Source organism: Triplophysa dalaica, chromosome 4, assembly GCF_015846415.1.
Source record: "Triplophysa dalaica isolate WHDGS20190420 chromosome 4, ASM1584641v1, whole genome shotgun sequence".
Classification (NCBI taxonomy): Eukaryota; Metazoa; Chordata; class Actinopteri; order Cypriniformes; family Nemacheilidae; genus Triplophysa; species Triplophysa dalaica.
In genome coordinates, this window is record NC_079545.1 from 2,490,716 (window position 1) to 2,518,497 (window position 27,782).

Sequence of the window (27,782 nt, forward strand, 5' to 3'; positions counted from 1 at the left end):
TTTCTCAGCCAGATATTGGCATATTCTATCAACTCATACATCATATTTATTCAGCTTTCAGATCATGTAAAAATCTCAATTTCGAAAATTGTATTGGTTTGGTTGTCAAGGGTTGTCACATATAGATTCTTGAAATCTGGCTCTTGATTTTTTTATTTGACGCAAACAACTGAATTTCTCTACCAGTCATTATAACACACAGTAACAGAGCATCTCACCAACTTTTTGTTACAACTGGGCAAGTCATAGAGTTACACTTTTGTAGCTTACTCTGGTACATTCAGGTTAGATTTACATCAATGAATCTTTTCAGGACAAGATTTCAAGTGTCATTTAACTATTTTTGATGCGCATCTGTTCCAAAAAAATAACTGTGCTGGTTCTGGTCTAATGGTTTCATTGATTATGCCGTAGTGATGGGATGCTGACTGAGGCGCTGCGTAAACTACATCCCCTCACTACATAATTAGGAGTTACTGCATACTGAACACATAAGTACACACACTGGCTTACACAATATCTAATGGTTCATTTGTAATATTCCATTTGTAATAATATGTAATAATACATTTAGGACCCGTACTGCATCCTGAATGTTATTCAATAAAAAAAACTAAGTTAAGTCATTATTTTACAGTATATATCCAGGATACAAATTTCCAATTCATTCCCAGCCTGCACTTACACTCCAGGGCTTAACACAAATTAACAATCTTTATACAAATATACTTTTGTCTTTATTCATTTACTTTTACTTCATCATTTTACGAGTAACTTGTTGTTCTTCAAAACATTGTCAAAACATCTCAAGAATGCAATTGAGAAGGTGATTCTCTCCATGATTCACACATTCTCCATCCACGATTCACATATTAACCGCACCTGGTACAAGTAATGTTTTCAGACCTGATCTAGTCTGTTTGTCGCCTAACACTGACCACATTTGCGTACACAACTCTGAAAAGGTTATTCTGGTTAACATTTTTACATCTTTAACTATCATAGACCGACACTGACACATTTCTCTGGTCATTGAGATGAACTCTCCTGTACATCTCACACAGCTGGAATTGACCTTCCTTTTCAGAAGCCAAAGACTATTTATAGATAGTCATTATATCTGAGAGTGTGTGCTTTTGTTGGAACTCATCAGAGCAAAGAGGACGATGTGACTGGGAAACTGGGATGTCGCTGCACCCCTAAATGATCAAATATGGGCTTGACTTGAAGTACAAGCCTTAGTGCTGTCACAGTCCATTACAGTAGTTGTCTATTGAACAGAGAATGAGTTAAACACCCAAATTACACGTTAATTAAATATTTTAATATGCATTAATTGCTGGTATGATCTTATGAAGTTATGCATAGTGTTGTGAAGAATTTTATTGCTATCAAAATGTACTACCATATTAGGGAAAATACGATTTCATTTTTGGGTGAACTATTCCTTTAATCACTTATCACTTCAGATATACAGTATATGTACTGTATGATCATTTATATTGCTGCAGTTTAGACTCAGAAAGCTTTATCTAGGACAGCGTGTTCTACAGACCTCGGGTCTCGGAGACACACTTGCTACTTCCTTAGATGGTTTATCCAGAAATAAAATCTTAAGGGTGTAATTATCTACAAAAAGCTAAACGCTGAGTGAACTGGTGAAGTTTTACATTGCCTGTATTTAACTGCATTTTTGCGGTTGGTGAAAGAAGTATGAAGGTTTTCAAAAGACAAACAACTTGTTTCCACGACTGTCTACACACTGGAAGCCAGTTCCTTCATACTGCATTTAAAGCTCCTCTTGGTTTTTGGTTGTACACAAAACTGGCAACTAACCTTGATGGACCAACACTACACTGATCAATAGCCTACAGCTGGAAAATACCTAACCATTAAACTGCACCATTAAGGTGTATGACAGCAGGATGAACCTGGTGCTTTACAACCACAATAATGAGTCCTTTAAATGTCTTTTAACATTCCTGACTGGCTTTTTATGAGAATATGTTTAGTTGCTGATACAGTTAGATTAAACACTTTAGCTTTGTGGTCATATCATAATGTGTGAGCCATTAGTTGGCCTATTAAAATACAAACTGCAACTTCTCACAGACGCCCATAAAAACAAGAGACCGTGGCACCACATCATTACCAAAAACAAATGTTGGGACGATAAGACTGGATGTGCTACAAAAAACCCACGTGGAAGTTTGAATTTGATATTAAATGATGTAATAGAATATGTTTCAATAGAGTAACGTTATCTGTATTAAAAATATAACTCTTATAGATAGATACGACGATTTTATTTCCCATTTTCCCTGTTATTGAAATAAAGTAATGAGTAAATGAACATGACACTACGTGTAATATAGGAATCTCTTTTAATAAAAACAACTATTCATTTCCTAAACATTCAGACTCGTAAATAAAGCTATAAATTCAAATGTGGTCCATGCATCAGCGCACTGACAGAAGTCTTGACTGATTTAGTTCTCGTGACAGAACTACTGCAGTATGTCACACACACCACAACCACGACCCATGGAGCTCATCGAAACGTCACGCTTAAAAATGATCTAAAACCAAAATGAACATACGTGACACTTAATTCGACGGTCACATCACGACTGACCGGTAAAAATCTCGTATGGCTAACTGAGGTAACCGTTAAAAACAGCAGCTCTCGCGCTCGCAACACGAAACGGCCGTTGATAAAAGTGCGGGTAAGTACAGTGGATTTAAGTCGTGTACTTGCCGGTGTCAACTATCAATGCTTTCGTGGAGCGATATCATTTTTTAACCGAGTTCTTACAGTGACAATAAGGTGTTCCGACGACATAATAATGACAAAATGATGTGGAGACTCACCTGTTCCGTGCTTTAGAAGAGCGACGCGGTTACTCTCTGAAGAAGATGCTCTTGCTTCAGTTTCGACGTCTCCAGCAGATGGAGCGCGCGACATTTTGGTGCAGTGAGCGAAAGGCCTGCTGGGATATGTAGTCACTCTTGGTTTGTTTTATAGTGTTACGCATGGAACGCTTAGGGGCGCCAAAATCATACTTTTTGGTGTCCTAAAAACCCACATACAGGAAAAGCACATTTAAAACAACAATAGACAGGAGGTTTTATTCTGTTGTCGTATTATAATTATTAAGTAAATTCATTTAAATTGATCTTGTTTATCACCAGTAGTTTGAAACTTTTCTGCGAGAAAGTGTAAAAATAGTTGGGGCGTAAGGAACAGCAAATCTATCTTTTTTTAATACTATATTTCAAACATTTTACATACATATAACATCAGAGAAAGAAATCTTCATGTGTCATAGACAGTGAATAATCACAATATAAGAAAAAAAAAATATTTGGTTTGCGTACAGTATACTCAAGATAAAAGAGTCATATTTGTAAACAAACCATCATAATGTTTCAAAAAGGTTTCGCCTTTATTATTTACAAATCTTAAGGATGAAACAAAAAATAATTTCAGCAAGAAATAAAAGGAAATATATAATGGGGATGTAAGCTATTTTTGTGTGTGAAAAATTGCATACATAATAAAAAATGACCACATTTTCCTGATAAAGCATTTTAGGGCATTCATAGTAAACAAAAAACCTTTGTAAGGGTGGTTGTATAGCCTACATTTATAGGGTTAAACAAATACAAACTTAAGTCAATCCAAAATTGTCTGGTTAAATTACAATCATAGAATTAAATGGACAGCTGTTTCTTCCATAAGACCATAAAATTAGCAAGTTTCAACAATATCAGAATATCTAGAGATATATTGAGATCTTATTGGAACCATTGGCGAAAATCAGTACCACCAAAAAGGACATATAGGACACACGTAATGTACAGTACAGTTCACTGCAATATGCTAAGGTCACCTCTCTTTTTGTTGAATCTGCGGATCCATTTGTGTTGAGTTTTTTAACATGTTACAAATAAACATGGCGTGTACATGCATGTCATTTAAAATATTCGTTTCGTTCCAAGTGTGGCACTAAGCCAGTCATTTTTATTTTATGTGACAAAAGCATTCAACTATCTTTCATGCAAATATTAACGAATGTGCTTTTGTTTACGTCAGTTTGCGGTTGTTGCAGCACGCTTCCAACATGGCTGCGCCCGCACAGAACAGAGATGCTTCTGTTACAGTCACTTCTGGTCAGTCAGAAAGTGTTTCTCCTGCGGAAAATGTTTCACTGCAGTATAGTCTTCTTTTGGAGCACCTCATCGGTGACAGAAGACCGATTAAAGACTTGAACCCGACCGTGATGGGCGCTATGCCGAGTCCGCACAAAACGAACGAGCAAAAGATGATCGAGAGGGGCATGGAGAGCTGCGCTTTCAAATCACTGATCGCGTGTGTCGGAGGTATTTCACTTGACAGACAATCTTACACGATTTTACACGTCAGAAGGTATAAACTTCGCCATATATGTGCCACCATTAAGTATACGTGTTGTCCGTTCTGACAGGCAGCACACCACACATTGATTCTTCAAAAGGTTGCAGTAGTATGTTGGCATGTAAAGAACGTATTCAGTTGATATGGGTGATCTACAATTCATTACCAGTTTAAATTTATTTGACACTTCGTGACATCTTGAGGTTAACTGAGTGATGCACAACCCTGCAGTACATTGCAAGGACCACTTGAAATGCCGCTGAGTTCGTTTGTATTGGAAACCATGAAGTGGTCCTGTATGAAGTGCAAGAACTGGATAGTTGAATGCTCCCAATATTAAAACAGTTAATAATTCATGATTTTCTCTATCCTAGGCTTCGTGTTGGGAGGTGCTTTCGGGGTCTTCACAGCCGGTATCGACTCCAACGTTGGATTTGATCCTAAAGACCCTTTGAGAACCCCCACAGCAAGGGAAGTGCTGAAAGACATGGGACAGAGAGGAATGTCATACGCTAAAAATTTTGCCATTGTGGGTGCTATGTTTTCATGCAGTGAGTGTATAATTGAATCAGTAAGTATCTTTAGCTATCAGTCGGACCATCTTTTAGTCATTTATTTTAGCCTTATCCAGTCATATGCACACCATTTCTTGAGGACATAGGATGGTATATTCAATACATTATAAGGCTGAGGCCCAGAGAGATCACACATTATTGATAATACTGTTCTGTTACTGTTTGTATACTCACTCAGACATGTTGGTTTAGATAAGGTTTAAACTTATAATATATTACGTTCTTTAAAGAAGTATGTTAGTGGGTTTTGCTTGTGTGACTTCAAATGAATTTGAACTAACGGCTCCACCTAGGGGTTCTTTATTTGAAGGTGCAAAGTGTCCGGTGGTGTCCAAGCAACACCTCTTGCTTCTTCCCTTGAATATGTTTTTTGCCAAGGATTGTTTGTCTAAGGAATTGTCTTTTTTCTCTCTTATAGCATCGTGGGAAATCTGATTGGAAAAATGCAGTCTATAGTGGCTGTGTAACAGGAGGCGCCATTGGTTTTAGAGGTATAAGAAACTCTTTTACTGGTATATATGACTGTTCAGCATAATGACCTGAATAGTTTCTTCTATTTTCTTTCTATCAGAGATTGGGATCCGATGTCGATCATACATTTTTAGGAAAGATTAGAACGATTTTACATTTGAAATTAGGACTGTCACGATTATGAAATTTTGCTGACGATTAATTGTGACCCTGGAACACAAAACCAGTCTTAAGTAGCACGGGAACATTTTTAGTAGAGTACATTTTTGGGTCAGAATTATATATTTTTTTCTTTAATGCCAAAAATCATTAGGATATTAAGTAAAGATTATGTTGCACGAAGATATTTTGTAAATTTTCTACATTAAATACGTAAAAACTTTATTTTTGTGAGTGGATGGCCTGCCACAGTGTCCCTGATTAACAACTTCAAAGGCAATATTCTCAATATTATGAGGATCACACTCAGATTCCTTAGTTTTAAACAGTTGTATCTCAGGCAGATATTGTTATATTCTAGTAACTCATACATCAATAGAAAGCTTATCTGTTTTATCAGCTTTTAGATTATGGAAAAATTGATCCATAAGACTGGTTTTGTTGTCCAGGGTCACAATTGTCTAATAAATCACTGCGACTATTACGATTCATTGTCTGTTTTTGGGCTTTGACATTTACGTCTCATACATTTTTGATTTGGCTTTAAAATGACAGCATTGTTCTGAATATAAGACTATATGTTTTTTTTCTTGGAAATACATTGGAAAAATTGGGGTCATCATATATTCAAGGTGTGGGCTTTTACCTGTCAATAATGCAACCACCAAATACTTGTAAGTTAATCAGGGGTGAATTGAAGCCATCATTCAAATGCTATCAGTCATAGAAATGCCTCTAGTCTGTTTTTTCCTCACTTGCAAGATTAAAATAAAATTTTACTACTATTAATGAAATTTTGGTAGGCTGGTTTACACAATAAGATTAGTTTAAGTAATATTAGATTGTACTACAGGTTATATACACTAAAATATGCAATATGCAGGCACTACAGCTCCCCCTTGTGTGATCTGAAACCATCGCGGTTATTTGTTAAAGGTGACAGCCCTATTTGAAATGACCTCCATGCGATTGCTTTGTTTCTTGTGATTTATACTGTATTAGTAAAGCTAAGATCTGTTTTTTATTCACCAGCTGGTCTCAAGGCTGGAGTTCTGGGCTGTGGAGGCTTCGCCGCCTTCTCAGCGGCTATCGAGTACTACCTCAGATGAACATCAGTGTCGGGACTCTTATACCGTATACTGTGTTGTTCCACACGATGTGATGGAACACACAGAGAACACTTTCAGAGCAATCTTCCGTCTCACTGATCCCAGTTCCCATTCCCCCAGAAGAGGATTATAATGCTCTGTTGTCTGAGTGGACCAATGCCATGACGAACCCAAGCTGTACATTGTTTTAATGGAAGATGTGCGGACGTTCTTATCTTAAATGCATCTGTCTGTTGGCTTAAAAACAAACCTTCTGATGGTGTACGTCACCCTTGAGAATATTTAAATATTTTGATTGAATGTTCAATGAAGTATCAGTTTCCTGCAAACTGTTTCTTGGCCAATGACCCCTGACATGTTTTGTGTGTGTGAATGGCTGTTTCTGTCCATTAAAGTTTATCCAAACAGTCATGATCGTGTGAAACGAGATCAAATCAACAGCTGCACATCTTGGCTCCCAACACTACAACATTACTGTAGTGTTCTGGTTAAATATTGTACAGCTTCTCTGTATGAAAAAAGACCACTCCATTGAAAGGATTCATCAAATCAGATTTATTTTCTCCAAAGTGGTGTTTGGATTCACAAGCTTCAAGAAAATAAGCTGAATCAAGTGTTTATATTAGATTCACTCTAAACCCCTTTCTAAAAGGAGATTTATTTTTTAGCCTACAAACAAACAAACAACCTAGATATGAAATTTGATGTGAAAATCAACAGGTTATCAAAAATAAGAGGCAGGGAGTGCTAAAGGTTGTGCATTAGAAACCTGTGTATTTGAGGCCAAGCTGACAGAGAGGAAGCGAGTTGTCCTCACCAGGAAACAGATAATGCAAGCATGCTTTCTGGCTACATCCTAGTTCTCTGAAAGGTTTCCTTCCCCACCAACATCTACGCAAAAGTTAATATTTATCAATGGAACTGAGGAATGCTTTTGAAGACGAGTACATTTTGATTCTCAACTGTTAAATCCATGCAAAATCAAAACAGATCCGTGATCATGGATTTAACCAGAACTAAGTGAAACCCACACTGTCTGAGAAACAATACAGACCTTTAGATTATCTTAGTCACTTTCTAATTATGCAAATATAAAGATAAAACACAGCAAGCATACTTTATAACTTAAGACTCGGAAGCATGTTTGAAGGATAAACGTAATTAAATGTAAAAATCAGACAAGCAAATGAAGGATTAAAGTGTAACTTACACTATGCCTGATAATAAAGACGTCTCCTGTGGAATTTGATTAATAAGAAATAAAAGTGTGCAGACGCAGTGATAACCTATAAACACCACCTGCCTACAGCTCTTGTTTACGGAGCACACAACGCTTATACAAGGCACTGTATTTATGATATTCCGAACACAACTTTTCTGGGAAAAACCTTTCTAGATAATATACATCCTAGCATTTTTCAAACTGAATTATCTACATATGTTTTCCGGCTTTTCGTTCTTCCGTTACATCCATTTCGATGAATCTGGCAAACTGAAAGTCCATCAAATGGAGAGAGTCCCCGTCTGGTTTGATATGTTTTAAAAGCAGCTAAAAGCAATTCTAACAATAAACCTCCCAATCTCTCACTTCTGTCCTTCATTTCACACATCAAACCATACTTGTTAACATGTCTGGGTCAATTTGACCTCAAAATCAAACAAAAAAAATCAAAATTTTGCTAATTTGCAATTATTACTATGGCTGTTTTACATTATTATGAGAATCACTATAAGGAAAAATTAAAAGATATGTAAGTGTTAGTTCACCCAAATAATGAAAATTCTGTCATCATTTACTCACCCTCTTGTCATTTCAAACCTGTTTGACTGACTTTCTCCCGCAGAAGATATTTTGAAAAATGTTGTTAACTGGCCCCCATTCACTTGTATTGGTTTTGTGTTCATACAAGACAGATGAATGGTGTCCAGTGCAGTTTGGCAACCAACATTCTTCAAAATATCTTCTTTTGTGTTCTGCGGAAGAAATAAAGCAATAAAGGTTTGAAATGACAGGAGGGTTGTAAATGATGACGATGATTTTTGGCAGAACCATCACTTTCAGTCTCATGGAAACAATGTCCCAAAGCAAGTATTGTTTCTAAAACTAGGCTTTTTCTCATCTTTTTCATGCAAAATATTATTTACTTTTCTTTTGTTTGATTTTGGAATTAAACGTCCTGTGCGTTTTGGTACGATTTATAAGATTTATACATCAGTTAAATAAAAGACAGTAAATCAAACATTTTAGAAATACAGTGTTTGTGTCAGAGACTGAAGAATGCCTGAGCCATAAACGCAAGATTGTAGAGATATGACCTTTTGGTGACAGTCAAGTGAGGGAAACGCAATTCAACTGTGTGTCAGTCACTTTTCACTGCTGTATAAAGTGCCATGACAGTCTTTGGTCTACTGAAGCCGGAGGATGTAAAAATCTCATGCCATGTTGGAAAGCTCAGAAAGAAAACCAAAACACAAGAGGAAACATCTTTCAGGTCTGAATGATATTGAATCATTGATAAGAGCTTAACCAAACCCTGAGCTGAGAGGAGGCTTCATTCATATGATTAATAGCATCACACCTGCCCTGTGGTTTAAAGGTTAATAATGCCTTAAACACAAGGTAACTTTGTGTTTTTAAACCTCTAGCTAAAGTCTGTTCATGTATTATGAAATTGTATACATATATATATATATATATATATATATAATACTTGTATATTGTATACGTTGGATATAATATATTTTGCGACACAAATGAAATGCAAACAAAACACACTCTGACCTGTGAGAGAATGAGATTAAGGTTAAATGATGTAAGCATTAAGCATTGACCAGCCCATCGTACTTCAACACACTGACTCATTTAAATGATGATGAAAAGCACATGACACACTTTTGAAAGCTATAGGAGAACTAAACAAATACTAAACAAAAAAATCTGGAACACAACATGCATTGATGGAATACATCACCAAAATGCATCGCAGCCCAAAGAAACCGGATGAAGAGTTGTGAAGCAGCAGCATGAAAGACTGCATAGTTACTTTTGAAAAGTACCAAACCTTTAAAAAGGCAAAGCAGAAAAGCGTTCTCTCTCTTTCAATCCAGCAAAGACCCTGTTCAGCCTCTGAGAGTGTGAGCTGAGAGCCTATGCACACTGTTTTATAAGACATCGGACACACTTGCTAGAGTCGAGTCCAGTTTGTTTTAGAAATGTGCTAAATAAGAGTGTAACAATAAGCGATGCATTAATCTGACAGCTATGCACTTTTAAATAAGCTTTAAGGAATCTAGAAGTCGTAGTGAAAACATCTAAGATGCACTGGCATTCAGCGTCCACTAAATGTATTAGGAAAGATGCCCCGACACTAAGGTTTCTGAGTTCCTGCACTTCACAAGCCCTCATAGGCCCTCCGACCGATTAACACTGCACATCAAAACTGAACTGAATCAAATGACCTAAAACACAAAACCGCAGGCTCAGTTAAAGTGACAGTTCACCCAATAATGAAAACTCTTCCCTTTCGTCATTTCAAACCTGTAGGACTTTCTTTATTACGCAGAACACAAAAGAAGATATTTTGAAAAATGTCATTAACTGGCCCCCATTCAATTGCGTTGGTTTTGTGTTCATACTATAGAAGTGAATGGGGGCCGGTGCTGTTCCGTTACCGACATTCTTCAAAGTTTCTTCTTTTGTGTTCTGCGGAAGAAAGAATGTCTTAAAGGTTTAAAATATCAACAGGTCGAGAAAACGATGACAGAATTTTCATTTTTGGGTGAAAGCTAAAAGTTCAAGCTCCCCTAATTCCTCATAAAGACAGCGATTATTACTAGTGTTCCCACTTCTATGACCCATGAATTTCCACTTTCAGTCATTCGTGCTTACTACATAAAAAACGAATTCATAAAGATTGCACTCGTAAAGATCAATTTCTAGTCAGTGATATATATTTCGCAGCTGAGCATAACTAGAATGTATGGAAATCTGTTTATAGAGCTCTGTAGGATTTTCCATTCCAGAGTAGATACCCAAACATTACGTTTAGGATGGCAACTTTTCTATCCTTCCCCACAATCCCCTTGTGTTATTGCTTTAACTATCACCTGGAGATGGCCCGGACATACTGTGCCCTCTAAAGATATGTCAAGCGTAATGTGCTTTGAGCGCCCAACAAAGACCCCCGTTAGGTTCAAGCCCCCTGTGTACAGTGGTAAACATAAGGGACAACTCTCTACCGCCCCCATGTGACAGGGAGAACGTAAGCTTGTGAAAAGGCTCGTAGAACAGAAGCAGAATTCATTAGCCGCCTCCCGAGCGTAAAGGGCGATATGTGTTAGAGGAGTGTAAACAGTCACAGCAGGGCAGTGTGTGTGCAAACACATTCACACGACTCTAATGAGCTGTAAACAACAGCCATGTCGTCATGGAAATGTTTACCTGGTGATGCCGGCTTTGTGCTGAAAGCAAAGTATAAGCGACCGGGGGCGGACGGGTCTTAAATTTGGCTCTGAAAGAAATAATGTATGCTAATGAATTCACATTTGATCGATAATGATAAAATATATCTTGTAAGTCACTTTGGATAAAAGCATCTGCCGAATGCGTGAATGTTAATGTATGTGGTCGTGCCATCCGCTTAACATCTTTTCTGCTCTAAACCAGTGTACTTCAGGCACACACATATAAACGATTGAGTAGGGCCAGCGTATCGTAGAAGATTAAGCAAAAAGCAGTAACAGATAATTCCAATGACACAGAGAGACATCAGTCAAAACTGTAGCAGATCCTCCAATCAGAACAGGAACAGACGGGTCACAACACTCGACCTAAGAGACACTCCTTGAAGGGCACAGCCGTGCGTGTGTCGATAAAAAATAAACAGGAACAGTCTGGAGTTGTGGGAACCGTAGACGCAATAGTAGCAGTGATGCGGCTGCCTTCAGATGTGACGCATGTCGGTTTGCTTTAGATGAAGAAGTGATTGGTTCTCTAATCTTCCTTGCTGGTGTCGGAGACCGGCTCGGGTGAGGACAGCGGAGAAGCCTGATTCTTAGCATCCCGTTGACGTTTGTAGAGTCGGTATCCTTTGCAACAGAGGAGGACGAACCAGTAGACTTGAGGTGCCAGGATGCAGAGGTTGCCCAGGTTGGTGGAGAGTGGCAGGTGGAAGGGAACGCCGTAGAGCGGGATGCCGTAGTGGGAGCCGTACTTCCAGTACATGAACGGGAAGAGAGCGATGCGACACATAAAGAAACTCAGAAGCACCGCGCCGCCATTGAACTTGTGCAGCCGGCATTCCTGCAAACCCAACTGTGAAAAGAAAGAGAGGAAGAAATAAGGATCATCCTTATGGGGAACAAAACACGAGGGACGTTCAACATACTGATGGATGTCACTTATAACCTTAATGACTTTCTTTCTTTTCCAGAACACAAAAGAACAACGACGGTTACCTAACAAACATTGACCACCATTGACTTCCATTGTATGGACACAAATCATTTCTCAAAATATCTTCTTTTGTTTTTCACAGACATAAGTCATATACAAAAAATGATGGAAGAATATTTATTTTTGGGTGAACTATCCCTTTAACCCTGTCAGGATAACGTTTGGCTATGCAACAACCATGACTACCAAAAGGGGGCGGTGTGAAAGTAAAAGATTATGCGTGCAGCAAGTATTTCTATCAAGTTAGCGGTGGTCAAGAGAAATGTGAGCGGAGAGAGAAAACAGCAAGACCGATCAAAGAGACAGACAAGAGAACAAGAGATGAAGAATGTAACGACTAGACAGAACGTTGTGAGACATGATATGAAAGCTGAAACTCTGAGCGAACACTTTGGCGCTGTCTCTGTCCTGCTCAGTGAACACATCCGTCTTAAAGTGTTGGTTCACCCAAAATTGTAAATTCTGCCATCATTTGCTCACCCTTTCATTTCATACCTGTTTAAATGACTTTGTCCTGATGAGCACAGAGAAAGATATTTGGAAGAATGTAGGCTTTCTGTGAATTCTGTGACATCATTGACTCCCATAGTAGGTAGTCAAAGGTGCCCAAGAAGTGTTTGTTTTACTAAATTCTTTAAAATATCTCAATTTGTGTAGTGGATGATGTCACAGGACTGAAAATTGCTTACTTTCTTACAAATATCTTTCTTTGTGTTTAACAGAACAAAGACATTTATATAGATTTGAAACGACCTGAGGGTGAGTAAATGATGACAGAATTTTCATTTTTGAGTGAACTATCCCTTTAAATGAAAGGTACACTCACAAATAAAAGTTCTGTCATCATTAACTCAACCTTCACACCTGGCTTTGTGTCAAACCTGTGTGAATTTCCTCAAAGTTGTGATTATTTTTAATCCATGTTTGTGACAATGAAAGTAAATGGGGACTGGGGTTGTCAATGTCTACTTTTTGTGTTAAACCAAAGAAAGAAAGTCATATTGGCATTAGACAACATGACGTTGGGTGTGCTATTTCTTAAGAAAATAAAAACAGGAACATTATTGACTGGCGCTGTGCAGGATCGCTGAGCAAGTGTTTGTGTGTGTGTGTGTTTGTGTGTGTGTGTTTACCTGAATAAGGATTTTGCCCAGTGAAACAAAAGGAGTGCTGAGCTCAGTGAGGAAGAGACAACCAATGAAGTAATCGCCCTGGTCCTTCCTGAAGAACTGATGTACACAAAGAGCAAAAGAACAGTCAGCACAAACACACACAACGTGACCAATAGCACTCATTTGTTCATTTAATGACGCATTACATAATTATCCTCCAATATAATTTTTGTCAGAGCAAATATTTAACCACTGAACCTCCCACCACACATTTAACACAACTGACAGAACGCTGACAGCTGTTCTCCTGAATTTAATAAAGAGTATAAATTAGAAAAATAGTTTCCCAAATAAAGTCAATACTGGACTGAAAGAAAGAAAAGACGACGCTGGCACTTTTGGGACAAAGCCAAGTTTACACTACACAGAGTAGTTTTTAGACAAATAATGTCTGCTTATGAAATTATTCTGACTGGTTTTGTAAATGTGTCGATGATGATGATCATCATCAGCTGCCCCAAAAACCAAACAGTACTTAAACAGGCCTTAAGTGCCTTCCACTAAACAAAACCAGTGGTGTAAAGTAATGATGTTTACTTAATCAAGTTTATCCTAATGATTTTTGGCACAAAAGATAAATCTATCCTTTTGACACATACAGTACAATGTATTATTGCTACAAATGAAGAGTTTAATTTCCAAAATGAGATGATCTGTGTTTAAAATTATCCATAATAACTAAAACAATACAGCTAACTAGCACAATAAAAACATGATGACGTATTAAAAAATACGATTTTTGAACGATCATCTCATATTGGAAACAAACTTTCAATATAACCGTCCGACTTGGTTTTGTGGTCCAGGGTCAAAAACGTTAAATGCTCTCTTCTTTATAAGTCACGTTGAATAAAAGAGTCCGCTAAACAAGTAACATAAATGAAAATGTATTTCCCATACTTCCATTTGCAATTACTTTGAACTAAATGCTCCAGTTCATTTTTATTTTTACAATCATTTATTCTTCATACATACATTTTTAAAAGGAGCTGTTCACCAAAAATGACAATTCTCTCATATATAAGATGTGAATCGCATCCTGCGCAAATTACGGACATTTGTTTGAGAGAACTATTCCCTTCAAGTGTCCAAAAACTTTCTGAGGTCACCATACGTGTAAGACACAAGAGAGCTCATGATGGGTGGATCAAAGATATATGTAATGTGTAGAAATATATCACCAGATAAAACTCCAGTTTAAACGGACAAATTAAAGTCTTCCTGACATCCCACAGCGGATTTATGTGACCTTAAAATTGTATTAAATAAATGTAAAACTTAAAGCATTACTGTACAATGTAAAAATGTATACTTTCATTTACTAACTATAAAGAGAGAGTGTCTCTCAGATGTATGGCAGTAGTGATATAATCCCGTCAGAACCTGTCGTGTCTGTGACTCGGCTCCGTGGGTCATTGTGTGTCTTGTGAAAGTGTGTGTGTGTGTGTGTGTTTGTATGTTTGTGTGGTGCTGCTATCCGAGCAGCAGCTGTGTGTGAATAATGAAAGCGTGGGTAAAATGATCTCATATCACCACTGACAGCCCAGAGACACCAAACAAAAGAGCAGGTTTCCACCACTGCATGTGTTCTGGCAGTGTAACAGCTGCTATTAGGTTAATTGTGTGTCATGGATCAGGTACGTAACAAACACAAAAGCATTGCGCCCCCCTCCCCTTTTACATTCATGCCCTCCCGTTTGGTCCCGTCTATAGGTGGTTTGTGTCTGTTCCTGCGGTTATCTGAGATGCTCCATTACTCTCCGCCTTCATTTTATTATGCATCTCTCTCACCAGAGTCACCGGAAGCAGAATGGTGAGCAGTGCAATGTGATGGAGGACCAGCAGGAACTCTTTCCTCACGAATGAGTTGACGGTTCGAAGGGAGTGGCTCTTATAGTCCTCGTGACCTTTGACCCGGAAGCGATGGTAATGGCTGAGGTACATGGCGAAGATGTCATATGACATGTAGGGCACACCGTACCAAATGACAAAATGGGTGGCCAGCCAGTGTCTGGAACAAAAGACCAACAGAACGGGTGAAGGAAGCTGTGGCAAAACCTAGTGAAACATAGACACAGACATAGGCAGCTGCCTTTCTTTTTTCTAGCGATTGTGAACACATGTGACATACAGAAGAGAACCTATAGTCGAAATCGATTCGGTTTAGTCGCCGTGTCAATTTGTGAGCCCAACCAGATGGCCGATTTGACTTGGGCTTCCTAAAGGTTTTCTAATGGGGTATTTTAGGAAAGAGCTAAAGACTGTGGACTGTCTGTGGTTAACATTGCTCACAGGTTACTTCTGTTTCCATCTAAAATTATCAAATCATAAATAGGGAATAGGAATTGAAAATGTTTGTGGCTATACAATGACTACTAAATGTATCCATCAATCACAATTTGACAGCTTGTTGTTCGTCATAGCCTTAGTGTCTACGCCTCAAGATGTTGTCTAGGTGGGCAGCTCACCAGGTTTTGGAACAGAGACGTTGTATGAAACGACAAGAAACAATTAATTTGTTTTATAAGAGGCGGACACTACTTAAGTACTTTTACTTTCAAGTATATTTTCAAGTATCTTTACTTTATTAAGGTGCATTTACTTGAGGGAAAACATTACTTAATACATTATAAAATCAAAAATCATACTTTTCATAAATCATAAATACATTTTTTCCCTAGAATACTTAAGTACATAAAAAATGTAGTACTTTCTTACTTTAAGTGATAGTTCAGCCAAAAGTGAAAATTCTTTCATCGTTTTCATCTTTCATGACTCTTGTCATCTCAAACCTGTATGACTTTCTTCCGCGTAACACAAAAGAAGATATTTTGAAGAAAGTTGGTAACCACACAGCGCGGCAAGTAAATAGGTAAAGATATCTTCCATTGTGTTCTGCATTTTTGGGTGAACTATAACTTAAAAATTTCTACATTTTTAATATTCTTAAAGATAAAAAGTCACATAAAAATGTTTTTATGAAACGTTTGAAGAAGTATGATATACAGTATGCTTCAGAATCATAATGTAGTGAGGTAAAATTTTTACAAAGTAAAAGCAATGATAAAGTACAGGTACTTGAAAAAAGTTGTGTAAAATACTAAAGTACACTCCTTCTCTGCGTTTTATACTACGTTTCAAATAAAAATGATCAGATCATAGGACACTGATGTAACAATAAAACACAGACAATAGAAGCATAACAAATACTTGTTATTTAAATGCTTAATTAAATTAAAATATATATCTGGACAAACCGGTTTCTGCCGATACAACGGTGTATGCTCAGTTTATTTAATAAACCTTCAACAAAGTCACACAAATACACAAACAGTCAACATGTGATTAGTGGTCAATAAAGCTTCACATCACAACTTTTGCCTGTTTATCACCACCTCTGTTTGAAACATAAAATTGCAGGTTAGTTTATGTACTTATTTTTATGTGCATTGAAGTCAAATGCAGTGAAACTAGGGACGCACCGATGCTGAATTTCTCCACCGATACCGATTATTAGGAGTAATATCTGCAGATAACCGATTCAGAAGATAATATAAAAAAATCCATAGCCAATAGTGTAAAATTGCTTTTATCAACCGATACCGATATTTGACCGATCTATCGGTTAGGAGTGCAACAATAACAAAAGATTAATTTTGCATTCGTTTTAACGATACGATGGATCGATGCCCCACGTAAGACATAGATATGAGGTACCTTTATTTTGACACGTTCCTTCTCTCCCTGTATAAGTGTTTTTTGTTATTTCAGTTTTCGCTGGATTCATTTGGCCATGGAACGCTGTCACATCACAAATACAGACCACCACAGCTGCAGCTTCTCAGGACACACTGTTTCCCATTCATTCCCAATTTGTCTCGCCCGTGTTGCTAAGTTAGCAACTCTTTCACTAGTTTAAGTGACTTTTGTTCAGTAGATGCGCATACAGACAAAGCTAGAGTCTGAATAAACCTTAGCTTTCATTCAGCGGGAAATTGTCGGCAGTGCGACTGACCCACGAGCGCAAGGTCTCGTTTTCCCAGAGCAGAGATCACATCTCAGCGTCTAACTTATTTCCCAGCGAAAGGAGAAGCCGAAGCCCCTAGACGTTAAGACTACAAAAGGCATAACGGCCCTCGCTTCAGCGGAACACAGGTCCATATATAGTTTCCATCTCTCTTTGCTAAAAGTGTCTCTTGAGAACTTTGTGAACGGCTTTATTGGGCAATATGCTGCATTAAAATAGGTTTAGAAACGGGTCTGTAGTTGCAACACACAAAACTATGTGATGACATCATGACTTATTAATTAGCCTAAAACGCCCTCCAGCACCTCTGTTCTGTAAAATCCTAGCAGAAACACTATAGTTTATTGTTGTGAATGTCCCATTTGGACAGTGTGTTTGCAGATTTCAAAGAGTTTAGTTAAGCGTTCATCTCATATATTTTGGTTTCATGTGTGAGTTATTAAAAATGTAACTGCATGTGTAAACTAGGCAAGTAATATCAAAATATCGATTCAATTAATTGGATCGCAAACATTTCCAAGATATCGGCAAATATCGAATGGCTCGAGTATACGGCATCGTATCGTGATGAACTGTCCGATTTACACCGCTAATATCGGTACATCTCTACACGAAACTTGCATTTGACATGAAATCGTACCCGCCGGCTGAACTTACTGTATAAATCATTATTATAAACTTATTGTTGTGAATCAGGGGGAAGTCAATGACACAACACTGTTTATTCAGATATATCGCATGTGTGAGAATACTGGCTTGAAATATTGAACTAGATTTTTACACTATGGATGTTTTTAAAGACTGGCATCACTATCCACTATGTGAAACATTGTAGACTGTTTTGTGTCACCAAGGTAAGAAATTAACCTCTAACGCATTTGGGTGAATAAATGATTTCCGGATGAACTACCCCTTTAAGAAACATGTAAGTGTCATTGGATTTTTCTTGTCGCTTGGGCTGTTCAGCATCCCTGTTGTGCATGTCCTCCAGCCAAGTATTAAGCCTTTTGGGGGATTAGCGGGGCGGCTGGGAGTTTTACTGTAGACCTGCAGGTCAAGTGGCTGATGTGGATTACTCTCTGTTACGCCACAAACACATCCACACACACGCAAATGTCACCCTGTCATCGTGAACAGGTGGTACAGGCTGCGTTACAGGTGTCGTTCTGGTGCCAGGGATGGGCAGTGGGAGGGGCACAGAGAAAGGTAACAGCTGGTGTACCTAATTTCCTCCTCTCTGTGTCCTTGGAGTGGAGGCGGAGCCAAGGGGTCAGCAGATGTGATGTAGGAATAGAAGTAAGAACTGTTGCCCTGAGGAGATTCTGATTGGCTGCTGTCTTAAACGAGGGCATCAGCAGGTATAGAGACTTCCTCTTAAAGTGATATCGCATCACGTTAAAGCTGCAGTCCGTACGTTTTTATAGTTAAAAATAAGCAGTTATTGAGCAAGTACATAAAAATATGTCTTGAAAATTGTCAGTGATTCACAACGGTATGCTTATAATAATAATGTATCATTTGTGCTGTCGGGTACGATTTTGCTGGAAATGTGAGTTTGACGTCGTTTGACTTCAACACACATACTTTAAAGATAAACATGTACAGTAACTTTAAATTTGATGTTTTTAAACAAAGATGTACTATATGTAAATAATGTAAACTATAGTCAACAATTTTTTTTACTGTTTTCATCATCAATAAGAATTTAAATCAAAATGAATATAATTCACATAAAAATGTATCTCTTACCGGTCTGTAATCACGTTTCCTGTACAGGAAGACACTACAACAATGCCGGCTGTCACGGCCATGACAGCGTGAATGGATGACACCAGTCTGTGAAAGAGAAGAGCATTCAGATCACATTCACACATACAGTCATTTCCATTCTAGAGATTGCAGAAAACGACTGTAGAAAAATTGCAAAAGCATTTAGGTTTGTCTGGGTAAAGCTGGGTAATGTCTTCAATATACTATTGAATATTTGTAGAAATATATAGAATCATTAAAACAAGAGAATTTATAGCACAACATTTTATAACTACGTATAGCCGCAAGGAGATGGAAATAGTTACTCTTTGTACTCTTCGGAGTACAGCGAGCGCACCATGGGTCATTTGAAGCGAGAAAGCATTTATGTAAAGCAAACAAGCTATTTCCTTAAATGTACCATATTTATACAAACAGAAAACAGAACAAAAATGTTCACAGAACAAAAATGTAATTTACTATAAAACTATCAGAAATGTATGTTTATCAGACGATAGAATTTCAGTGAAATTATGTTTTTGGCATGTGAAACATTGGTCTAATTCTGGCTGAGCACGTACTTTCTGCACGGGATCACGCTTGCTCGTCATGACAACGGAGGTCACATGACCCTTGCACGCTTGAGTTGGCTGCTAGATAAGCGATGCCATCCACAAACACACACACAGAGAGCTCTGCTCCCCATAACCTGCTTTAGTTGGAGCCTTGCTGCCTGAATATGGTCACAAGACCCATTTCACACAATCCACTCTTTGTATACCGCTCTCTCTCTCTCTCTCTCTCTATAGGAACGGGGAGGGGAAAGAGACAGAAAAAGATCAAAATGTTTCTGTTGTATAGTTGTGTTGCATGTGGGTGACTATGGCATGTTGTCATATGTGTCCAGTTTTAATCCAGAGAAAGATGTAAAGAGGTAAAGCAGAGTTTACTCCGGATATCCGGCCATGGAGATCCAGGTCAAGCCTCCAGAAGAATTGTGCCAGTTACTCAACAACAGCCATGGTAGTTTTCCCCCCGGGCAGATACTTTCTTTTCATGCAAGTGCAGGGGAAATCTCCTATCCTGTTAAGATTACACTTCATGTCAATATACCCAAAACTAATTATAAACATACCAATTTTGTTTTGACAGAATCAAAAGCTAGTTTAAGACCTGCGTGCAAATACACTGTTTGTCATCGAGCGATCAGGCAGCAATGCTGCTTTCTTTTGTTGCAGACGCAGACATTGAGCGCTTCATTCATTCATCTATAAGTGCTCGGTCTCCTCTTCCCTATTCTGTCTCTGGTTTCCACCCGGATCTAACAAACCCGTCCATCATTTCAAAGGGAAGCCTGAATCAGCTGTGATTCATCTGTGTTTGATCAGACTTGGAATTGAAATCTACGAGAGTTGACCTGCGTCCAACTCAAATACTGTGACAGTGTTAAACGAAGTGCATACTTTACGGACATTGTCATGTGACGTGTGTTTGTTCACGCATGATGTTCTAACCAAAAATACAATATTGAAAATGATTTACTCAGGCTTTGTTAAACAAGTAAAATTTAATCAGAAGGAATTAATAGTATTTCTTGTTACCTGTATCATATCATATAACCTGTAAGTGGCTCATAGTTTTCCGGTATTGTCACATTTTTTAAAACGGTTATATTTTCCAGCTCTATCAGCTAGATAGTCTCATAGGAAAATCCGATGCAAGCAATTCTCATTTGTTTGCAAGCAGAGGTCACATACTACTCATTTTGCGTACTGATGTTTTCATAAGGAAGTAGGTGATTTTGGACTCTTTAAAAGCATAGATAAGTAACCCCTTCTCACAGATGCAAGGCACTGTTGTCCATTCAACTGTCCTATAAAAGCAATATCACACTCACAGTCGTGTGTTATGGCCAGATATCGGCACTTTTGCCCGTGTCATTTTGTCTTTAATTCATTCCTGAATGTTGTGTGAAGTTTAAATTATATTATATTTCTATATTTAAATGAATTCCCCATGAAAAGCAAACTATTCATCTAAAACAATAGCCTGTTTGTGTTTATTATTAAATTAATCCAAACTATAGTTCTATTTGTTATGATTATTATTTGGCAATGTGACAAACACTATTTGGTGTCGCTTAATGTATGCGATAAGATGGTTTCATTAAGGGCGATTTTTACTTCAGGGGCAACACGCCGGTTTTTCTTTATACTTCTGTTGTCCACGTCGTCAGGCAATGAACGCTAGTCATCATTATCCACGGATATATTGCTTGTGTAACCAAGACAAGAGCCAAAGAAGAAGCAGCTTGTCGTGTACACTGCCGGAGAACCATTATCACTGATGGCGGCAAGTAAACATCACTATTGTTGCAGCTTGAGTTGGTAAATATGGAAAAACATATTTTGTTTGATAATTCATGCGTATGCACGATGCTTACGCAGACAAGTTGCGGTCCACGTCGAATTGATTCGTTGTTGAATTGACGCCCATCAGGATGCGGCGTAGGGTATGCGGCTTTGCTTAGGCATGTATGGCGTAGGTCCGAAATTAGGGATGCATGATAAATTATCGGTCACATCAGTAGCGGCCGATAAATGTCAATTTTTGATACCGATAACAAAAGTTAGGCCGATATATTATAGCCGATAAATCATAAATTATTTCCTCTGGTTAGACTTCTTTCAGCTGCACGCTGCTCACAGTTAAAATACCGTACAGTACTGTGTTTCGGTCATGATCGTTCACTTACTGCTATTAGCAGTATTATACAGTATTAATGAATGCGTTAATTAAAGGAACAAAAGCATATTGTTTGAGTCAGACTGCTGTCTGAATGCTTTCTGTCTTGAGACCTGTTAGACATGTGGCTATTAAAAAAAAATTCTGGGTTGCTCTGGAAGAACATCTATAATTTGTTTATTACATAAAACATTTACCCGAAAATGTTGAAGGTTAATGAATCGTATAGTGTAAAGTAGGCTAGGTACATCATTTTCAGGTGAATAAATAAAACTAATGGTTCCTTGTTTTCTGCACTCAATGTTTTCAAATAAAAGCAGTTGTCCACATTTTGCCTTTTGTTTTAGTCCTAGGGAGTTTTATATTAATATTTAGATACTGTATATCGGCCAATATATCGGTTATCGGCTTCCAATGTTAAAGAATTATCGGTTATAGTAAAACTTGCATTTCCCTAGTAAATTTTTTTGTAATTTGTTTTGTGTGTGTGTTTGGGAGAAATTACTTAAAAAAAAAAAATCTTCATTGTTTCACACACACACACACACACACACACACAGAATAGAGTGATTGAATCAAAAGTTGTTCGTAAAAGTCCAGAGTCTGTGTCACATCATTATCACTCGTGTAACAATCTTCAGACTTAACCGAGTCCACACAGACACTCAACACATCATCTAACCACCACCAAAGATTAGCAGCCTACCTATCAATCTATCAGTCTGTTTGTCCGACCCATGTACAAGACGCCATGAAATCAATTAAAGAATCCATTTTAATTTTTGTTCCATCAGGTCGTTGATTACTTATTGATTTTGTTCACTTTCTTTAACCTACATTTTTAGGTCCTTCTTCAATCAATCTGCCAATATGATTTTAATATAAGAAGGCTGGCTCTGAAACTTGTTTGCTATACATTTTTCTTGACAGGAAATGTGAAAAATTGATGTCAGATACAGTCAGATGACTGTAAAAGCAAGCTCTCATCTCTTGCAAAAGTATAAACAGCTAATCTTATCTCGGTGTGTCATTGAATAGACATTGCGCAATCTCAAATCAGCTGTCATTTGAAACAATCATTGGATGGCAGGTCACAGATTATGCTTTCAGATTTAGCAATACATTTTAGGGTTTTTTTGCAATAATTTGATTTCTCTCGCTGTATGTAAAGAGAGCATCAAATACAAAAAACATGTTACCAATTGAGCAAAGCAGTTTTAAGTATTATTGCTGATCGGGCATCCGTTTTAGCAATTGTCTTACATTGACAGACACAATAATGGATCGGGTTAGAAGAATCTGGTGTAAGATGACCAGAACAGAAAAGTCAGCACAAAACTGAAATGATACATTGCACACTTAAGCAACTAGAAAACGACCAATACAGCTCAAAACAACACACTATGGCTTTTGAAGCAATGAACAGTGAACAACGGCACATAACTAATGATGTGAAACAACCAAAATGTATTAGATAGGATTATAGTTATTATTACTAAATAAAACCCTAACAACTACCCTTAGCAAAGCAGATCTATGGCGAAAACAAGGGGATTACGTCAATTCAACTAAATCGAGATGTTTTCATAACATTTTTGGCATTAATAATACTTTTGAGAAAGTAAATATAGCCAAAGAAGCATTTAAGGGGGTCATATGTTACGAATACGTGTTTTTCTGTGTCGTTGGTGAGTTATAAGTCGCCCATGCATGTATTAGATAAGGTTAGATTAAATTGCAAAAATTTAAGAGTCTGAACAAAAGATGGATTCTATCTAAAAGCGAATGCTCTCCCAGACCTCCCTGAAATGCCTCATGTAACCACACCCCCACAAATCTATGTCAGTTTGTGGTATGATTTGACTAAGACATTACTTTCCAAAACACGCTAATAACTGCACAATTTATGTGCGAACTGTGAGCAACAGTGACCGCCCCGGCCATCCGACAACGTGATTTTCCATCCCGCAGCGCTACTTTCACACCGTTTTATATGTAAAAACGAGCTAGACGGATGGGTGGCAACGTTCGAGGGCATCTATCGCGTCTGCAGCGCCTCGTGCCCACGAGTAGGCCGGTTCAGGCTTTGGGAGCGCGGCTGATCAGCAGCTGAGCCGACTGTACCACAAGTACAGTATAGCAATTGAAAGTTCACATTACCTTATTTTAAATAGATTCACAGGCAAACCTCTTCAAAACAGATCAGACAGTCTCTTACTTATGTGCAATGTAAGCATAAAACATGATGTGTTTATATAGTTTTAACTGTTTGTCTGAAGGCTATGAGGGTTCAGTCAGTGGAGGAAGGAGGATTACAGCGTGATATGATCCCCACGTCTGCTAACTCGAGCACTATGCAAAAGCATATAGAGAAAACAACCAGAGCTCTTTACTAAAAGCTGCGCCTGTTAAGAGAACAAAGCATCATTTTTGTGCAGTTACTGCCTGTTAGTTAAGTTTGTTTACATGTTTACATATTGTTTATAACTGCATAATATACTTCATTAAAATAGAAGTGTAATTTGTTTCATAAAGTACAAGTTGATGTTATAATGACTACATTTTTTGCATTTTGTGTTTTAAGGTATATAAGAGACCATTTTTTCCTCTATACTTTTTTCGTCGAAAAATCTTGTCTCGTCTAGTTCTCGTGAACCCCATCTCGTGTCTCGTCTCGTCTGATAAGTGTCTTGTGACACCCCTGCGCTTGTACAACTTTGTTTAAAGAGCAAGTTCATCCAAAAGTCCAATTTGTGTGATATTTTACTCACCCACATGACGTTTAACATGTTTTAAGACCACCTGGCATCTTCGGAGCACGAATAAAGATATTTAGGTGACATCCGAGAGATTTCCAGGCCTATTCATAGACATAATTGTTATAGTTGTTGTCAAGGTCCAGAAAAGTACAAATGATACATTAAATTGGCCCATGGGCTTATAGTGGCTGAATTGAATTATTTTAAAGCGACGACAATACTTAATGTGCAGAAACAAACCATATAACCACTTTAATTGATATATTCTCCTCAAGCTTGTCAGTCTATGGTGCGTGTTCACAAGAGCACTTCGACGCATGCGCATTCGGTTGGGCATAAAAGTGCGACTCGGATGTTTAACCGGTCGCACTTTCAACGTGGGTTGAAAAAAATTACACACATTTTTTTTCGGGATGAACTTACCCTTTAACTATAGAAGTTAAGCTAGAAGCAAAACCACAATCGTTTCAAAAAGAATAAGTTGACACATATTTGGCTACAAGTGCGACCCCATATTACACTAAATACAACGTTTGACTTGTATAAACAAGAATACACAACATTGAAAATTCATGCTGAACCCACCCAGAACCAACCAGAAACTGCTTATCTGCCAGAAACACAGATGCCGGCATGCACGAATGACCACTGATAAAAGTTCCCCACCCACAGCGATGACAATATTTACAAGTTGCTTGAGATGTTGCACTTCAGCTTTGATTCAGATCACTTAAAATCTAATCTAAAGCAGGTATGGTTGCACATCTTTCAAAAGTAACAAGTTGAATATCTGCCAGTAAATAAGAACGTAGGGGTTTGTATTCGTACGATCAGTCTGTACCCGGATGAATTGATGGACGGAGCGATTAAGGCCATGAGATAAGCTTAATATGAGTTCATAGGATAATATGAGCATGACTGACTGTAGAAGCTTACAGTCCGATGAGAAACATAACAGAGTGTCTTTAACAGAAAACAAAAGCCACAATGTAATGTATTACTGTAACCGTATCATCTTTGGGGCGGGCTATAGTTTTATGATGCAAACATTGGCTAACACTTTACAAAAAGGTGTCATTACCGTAGGTAAATGCAATAGATAACACAAACTAAGAACAAACTATATTTACAGCAGTAAGTAATCTTCAATTGTTCAAATACAATTGCTTACTGTATTTGCTTACGGTCCAAATCACTGTAGTGTACTAAAGCATTTACTATCGCACACTGTAGTCCGTTGTAGTATACTGCAGTCTATTACAGCAATTACACAATAGTATCCTTATTGTAGTAGTGTTCTATTAGTGTTGTAGTATTCAAACACTACCAGATTTACTACAACTTACAGTAGAACTAACTGTATGGTATACTACCGTATTTTTTCTTGTGGAAGGCCAATAGACACACGTTATGAATTTTAAGCGTATTAGTAAATATAGAATTACCTCTCATCACACTAAAGGCTGTTTCAGTATCGATCATTGTCTATTCATGTTATTTAATGTGCTTACCCAATGATAACAACTGATAAGCATGTTTGCAGCAGTAAAAAATCATTAGTATCTTGGAATCATACTACGAAGTGTACTTCAGCCTTTTTGTAGGATATCTACACATACAACATATGATTTAAAACGTATTAGCATTAACGAAGATGAAAAAATGCTTTCGAAAGATTTTTCGGTGTTGTATCATGTTAACTAATGTGTACAAGCGCAACTTTGTGGTAAAGTGCAAATAAACATTTAATGTGGAGTTGAAACATGCCGTTTTGATTCGTGAAGAATGAAACTATTCAGTGGAAATAATCTACACGTGCTCCACGTGACACCATCCAACCTAACACAGCTATATAACCTGACGTTAATGTAATACGAATGAATTAACCCGCTTCCCTCAGAAAGACTAACTATGGTCTTACTACAGTCAAATTTGTAGTGATACAAATGGTAATCAATGCAAAGAAACATGACCACTACATTTTACTATAATAAAACATTGATTATTTGCATGAGGGTTATAAACGGCAAGTATTTATCTTTAAAAGGGTGTTACAATATATAAACAACAACGATAGACATGAACGCATTGAAGCAGATGACGTTATTTCATCTGCATCGTGGCGTTAAACAGCAATAAATACAGCGAAGGATGTGTTGAAAGTCCCGGACCGACCTCTCGCTGACCAGCACGACGTCTGCTTCTGTCCAATGCTTGAAAATGGACGGCAGCACTTTCCTGAAAGTGAAGAAGAGACCGGGGAAGAGCACGACACCGCACGCCAACACTTGCAACATCTTCGCCTCGCGTTTGCGCCGTTATAAAGCTGACCTGACGCTGGGTCCAAAACAACAGTCTACGGCTGAGCCGGTCCGGTCAGGACAGCATGAGAGCGGCGGATCTCCAGCCTCCTCCTGTCCCGAATAACGGTGGAGGTGTCCGGTGAATGATCGCTCTCCTCTCGTGCTTCTCACCCGGCGGGTGTTCTGTTACATGTTACGGTCTGTAAACCGACGAACTGGCTTTTGCTCGGTTTCGGCCTTGCTTTGCGGGTTTTCATGCACGGTGCACGCGAGAGGGATTAGGGCAATTCACCGGGACCGGGCGCGTATCCGCTTCTCGCGAGCGTAGCTCTGTGCTAAAATGTTGGAGTTTGTGAACGCGCTGCTGCATCCGCGATTCTGCGCAGACTGCGTCCGCACAACAGCGCCCTCTGACGACCTTAAGAGATAGTTCGCCTCAACGTTGTTTTATTATTTATTTATCCAATGTCATTTCTAATCTGAATGACCCCATTGACTTTCACTGTACGGACACAAACCACTTACACAAAAAAGCATTTAATTGTGTGTTTGATGGAAGATGATATACATGCTTTGAGTAGGTGAACGAACGATGACCAAATCTTTCTTTTTGGGTCAACTGTCCCGTTGAGGGTGTTTAGAAGCTTTCATGCAGTTTGTTGAATTGTTTGTATTTATAATGTTTCTACACAAAAATAGAAAGAGAGACGAGCATGCACAATGGCAATACAGGTTGAATGAATCTCAGTGGTAATGTATATACAGGAGAGTCTTTGTTCCTGACCTGTATTCACAATCCTAATCCATCTCCTCAACCCCCACTTGTTAGACACCCATTCAT

General features: G+C 38.1%; 3 protein-coding genes across 4 annotated transcripts in view; 1 reads left to right on the forward strand and 2 right to left on the reverse strand.

Moving 5' to 3' along the window:
* The window catches only part of specc1 (sperm antigen with calponin homology and coiled-coil domains 1), a 73,000-nt gene extending 70,037 nt beyond the window's left edge, over positions 1 to 2,963 (reverse strand). Inside the window, exon 1 of one of the 2 annotated variants that reach the window (XM_056746125.1) lies at positions 2,872 to 2,963. The gene's annotated coding sequence lies outside the window, so the exon portion shown is untranslated. The remainder of the gene's footprint in view (positions 1 to 2,871) is intronic. The other variant, XM_056746123.1, reaches the window with a different exon arrangement.
* Positions 2,964 to 4,096: 1,133 nt separating this feature from the next.
* timm22 (translocase of inner mitochondrial membrane 22 homolog (yeast)) lies at positions 4,097 to 7,140 on the forward strand. The gene is made up of 4 exons (XM_056746134.1): positions 4,097 to 4,383; positions 4,792 to 4,988; positions 5,411 to 5,483; positions 6,655 to 7,140. The coding sequence occupies exons 1-4, from the start codon at positions 4,125 to 4,127 to the stop codon at positions 6,729 to 6,731; spliced, it is 606 nt and encodes a 201-aa protein (XP_056602112.1). The 5' UTR covers positions 4,097 to 4,124; the 3' UTR covers positions 6,732 to 7,140.
* A 122-nt stretch (positions 7,141 to 7,262) lies between these two features.
* On the reverse strand, positions 7,263 to 27,303 carry tlcd3a (TLC domain containing 3A). Its single transcript, XM_056746132.1, has 5 exons — positions 26,814 to 27,303; positions 19,135 to 19,221; positions 15,150 to 15,369; positions 13,320 to 13,415; positions 7,263 to 12,045 (listed from the first exon to the last, which is right to left on the reverse strand). Exons 1-5 carry the CDS (start codon positions 26,933 to 26,935, stop codon positions 11,725 to 11,727), a joined length of 846 nt encoding a protein of 281 aa, XP_056602110.1. The 5' UTR covers positions 26,936 to 27,303; the 3' UTR covers positions 7,263 to 11,724.
* Positions 27,304 to 27,782: the final 479 nt, after the last annotated feature.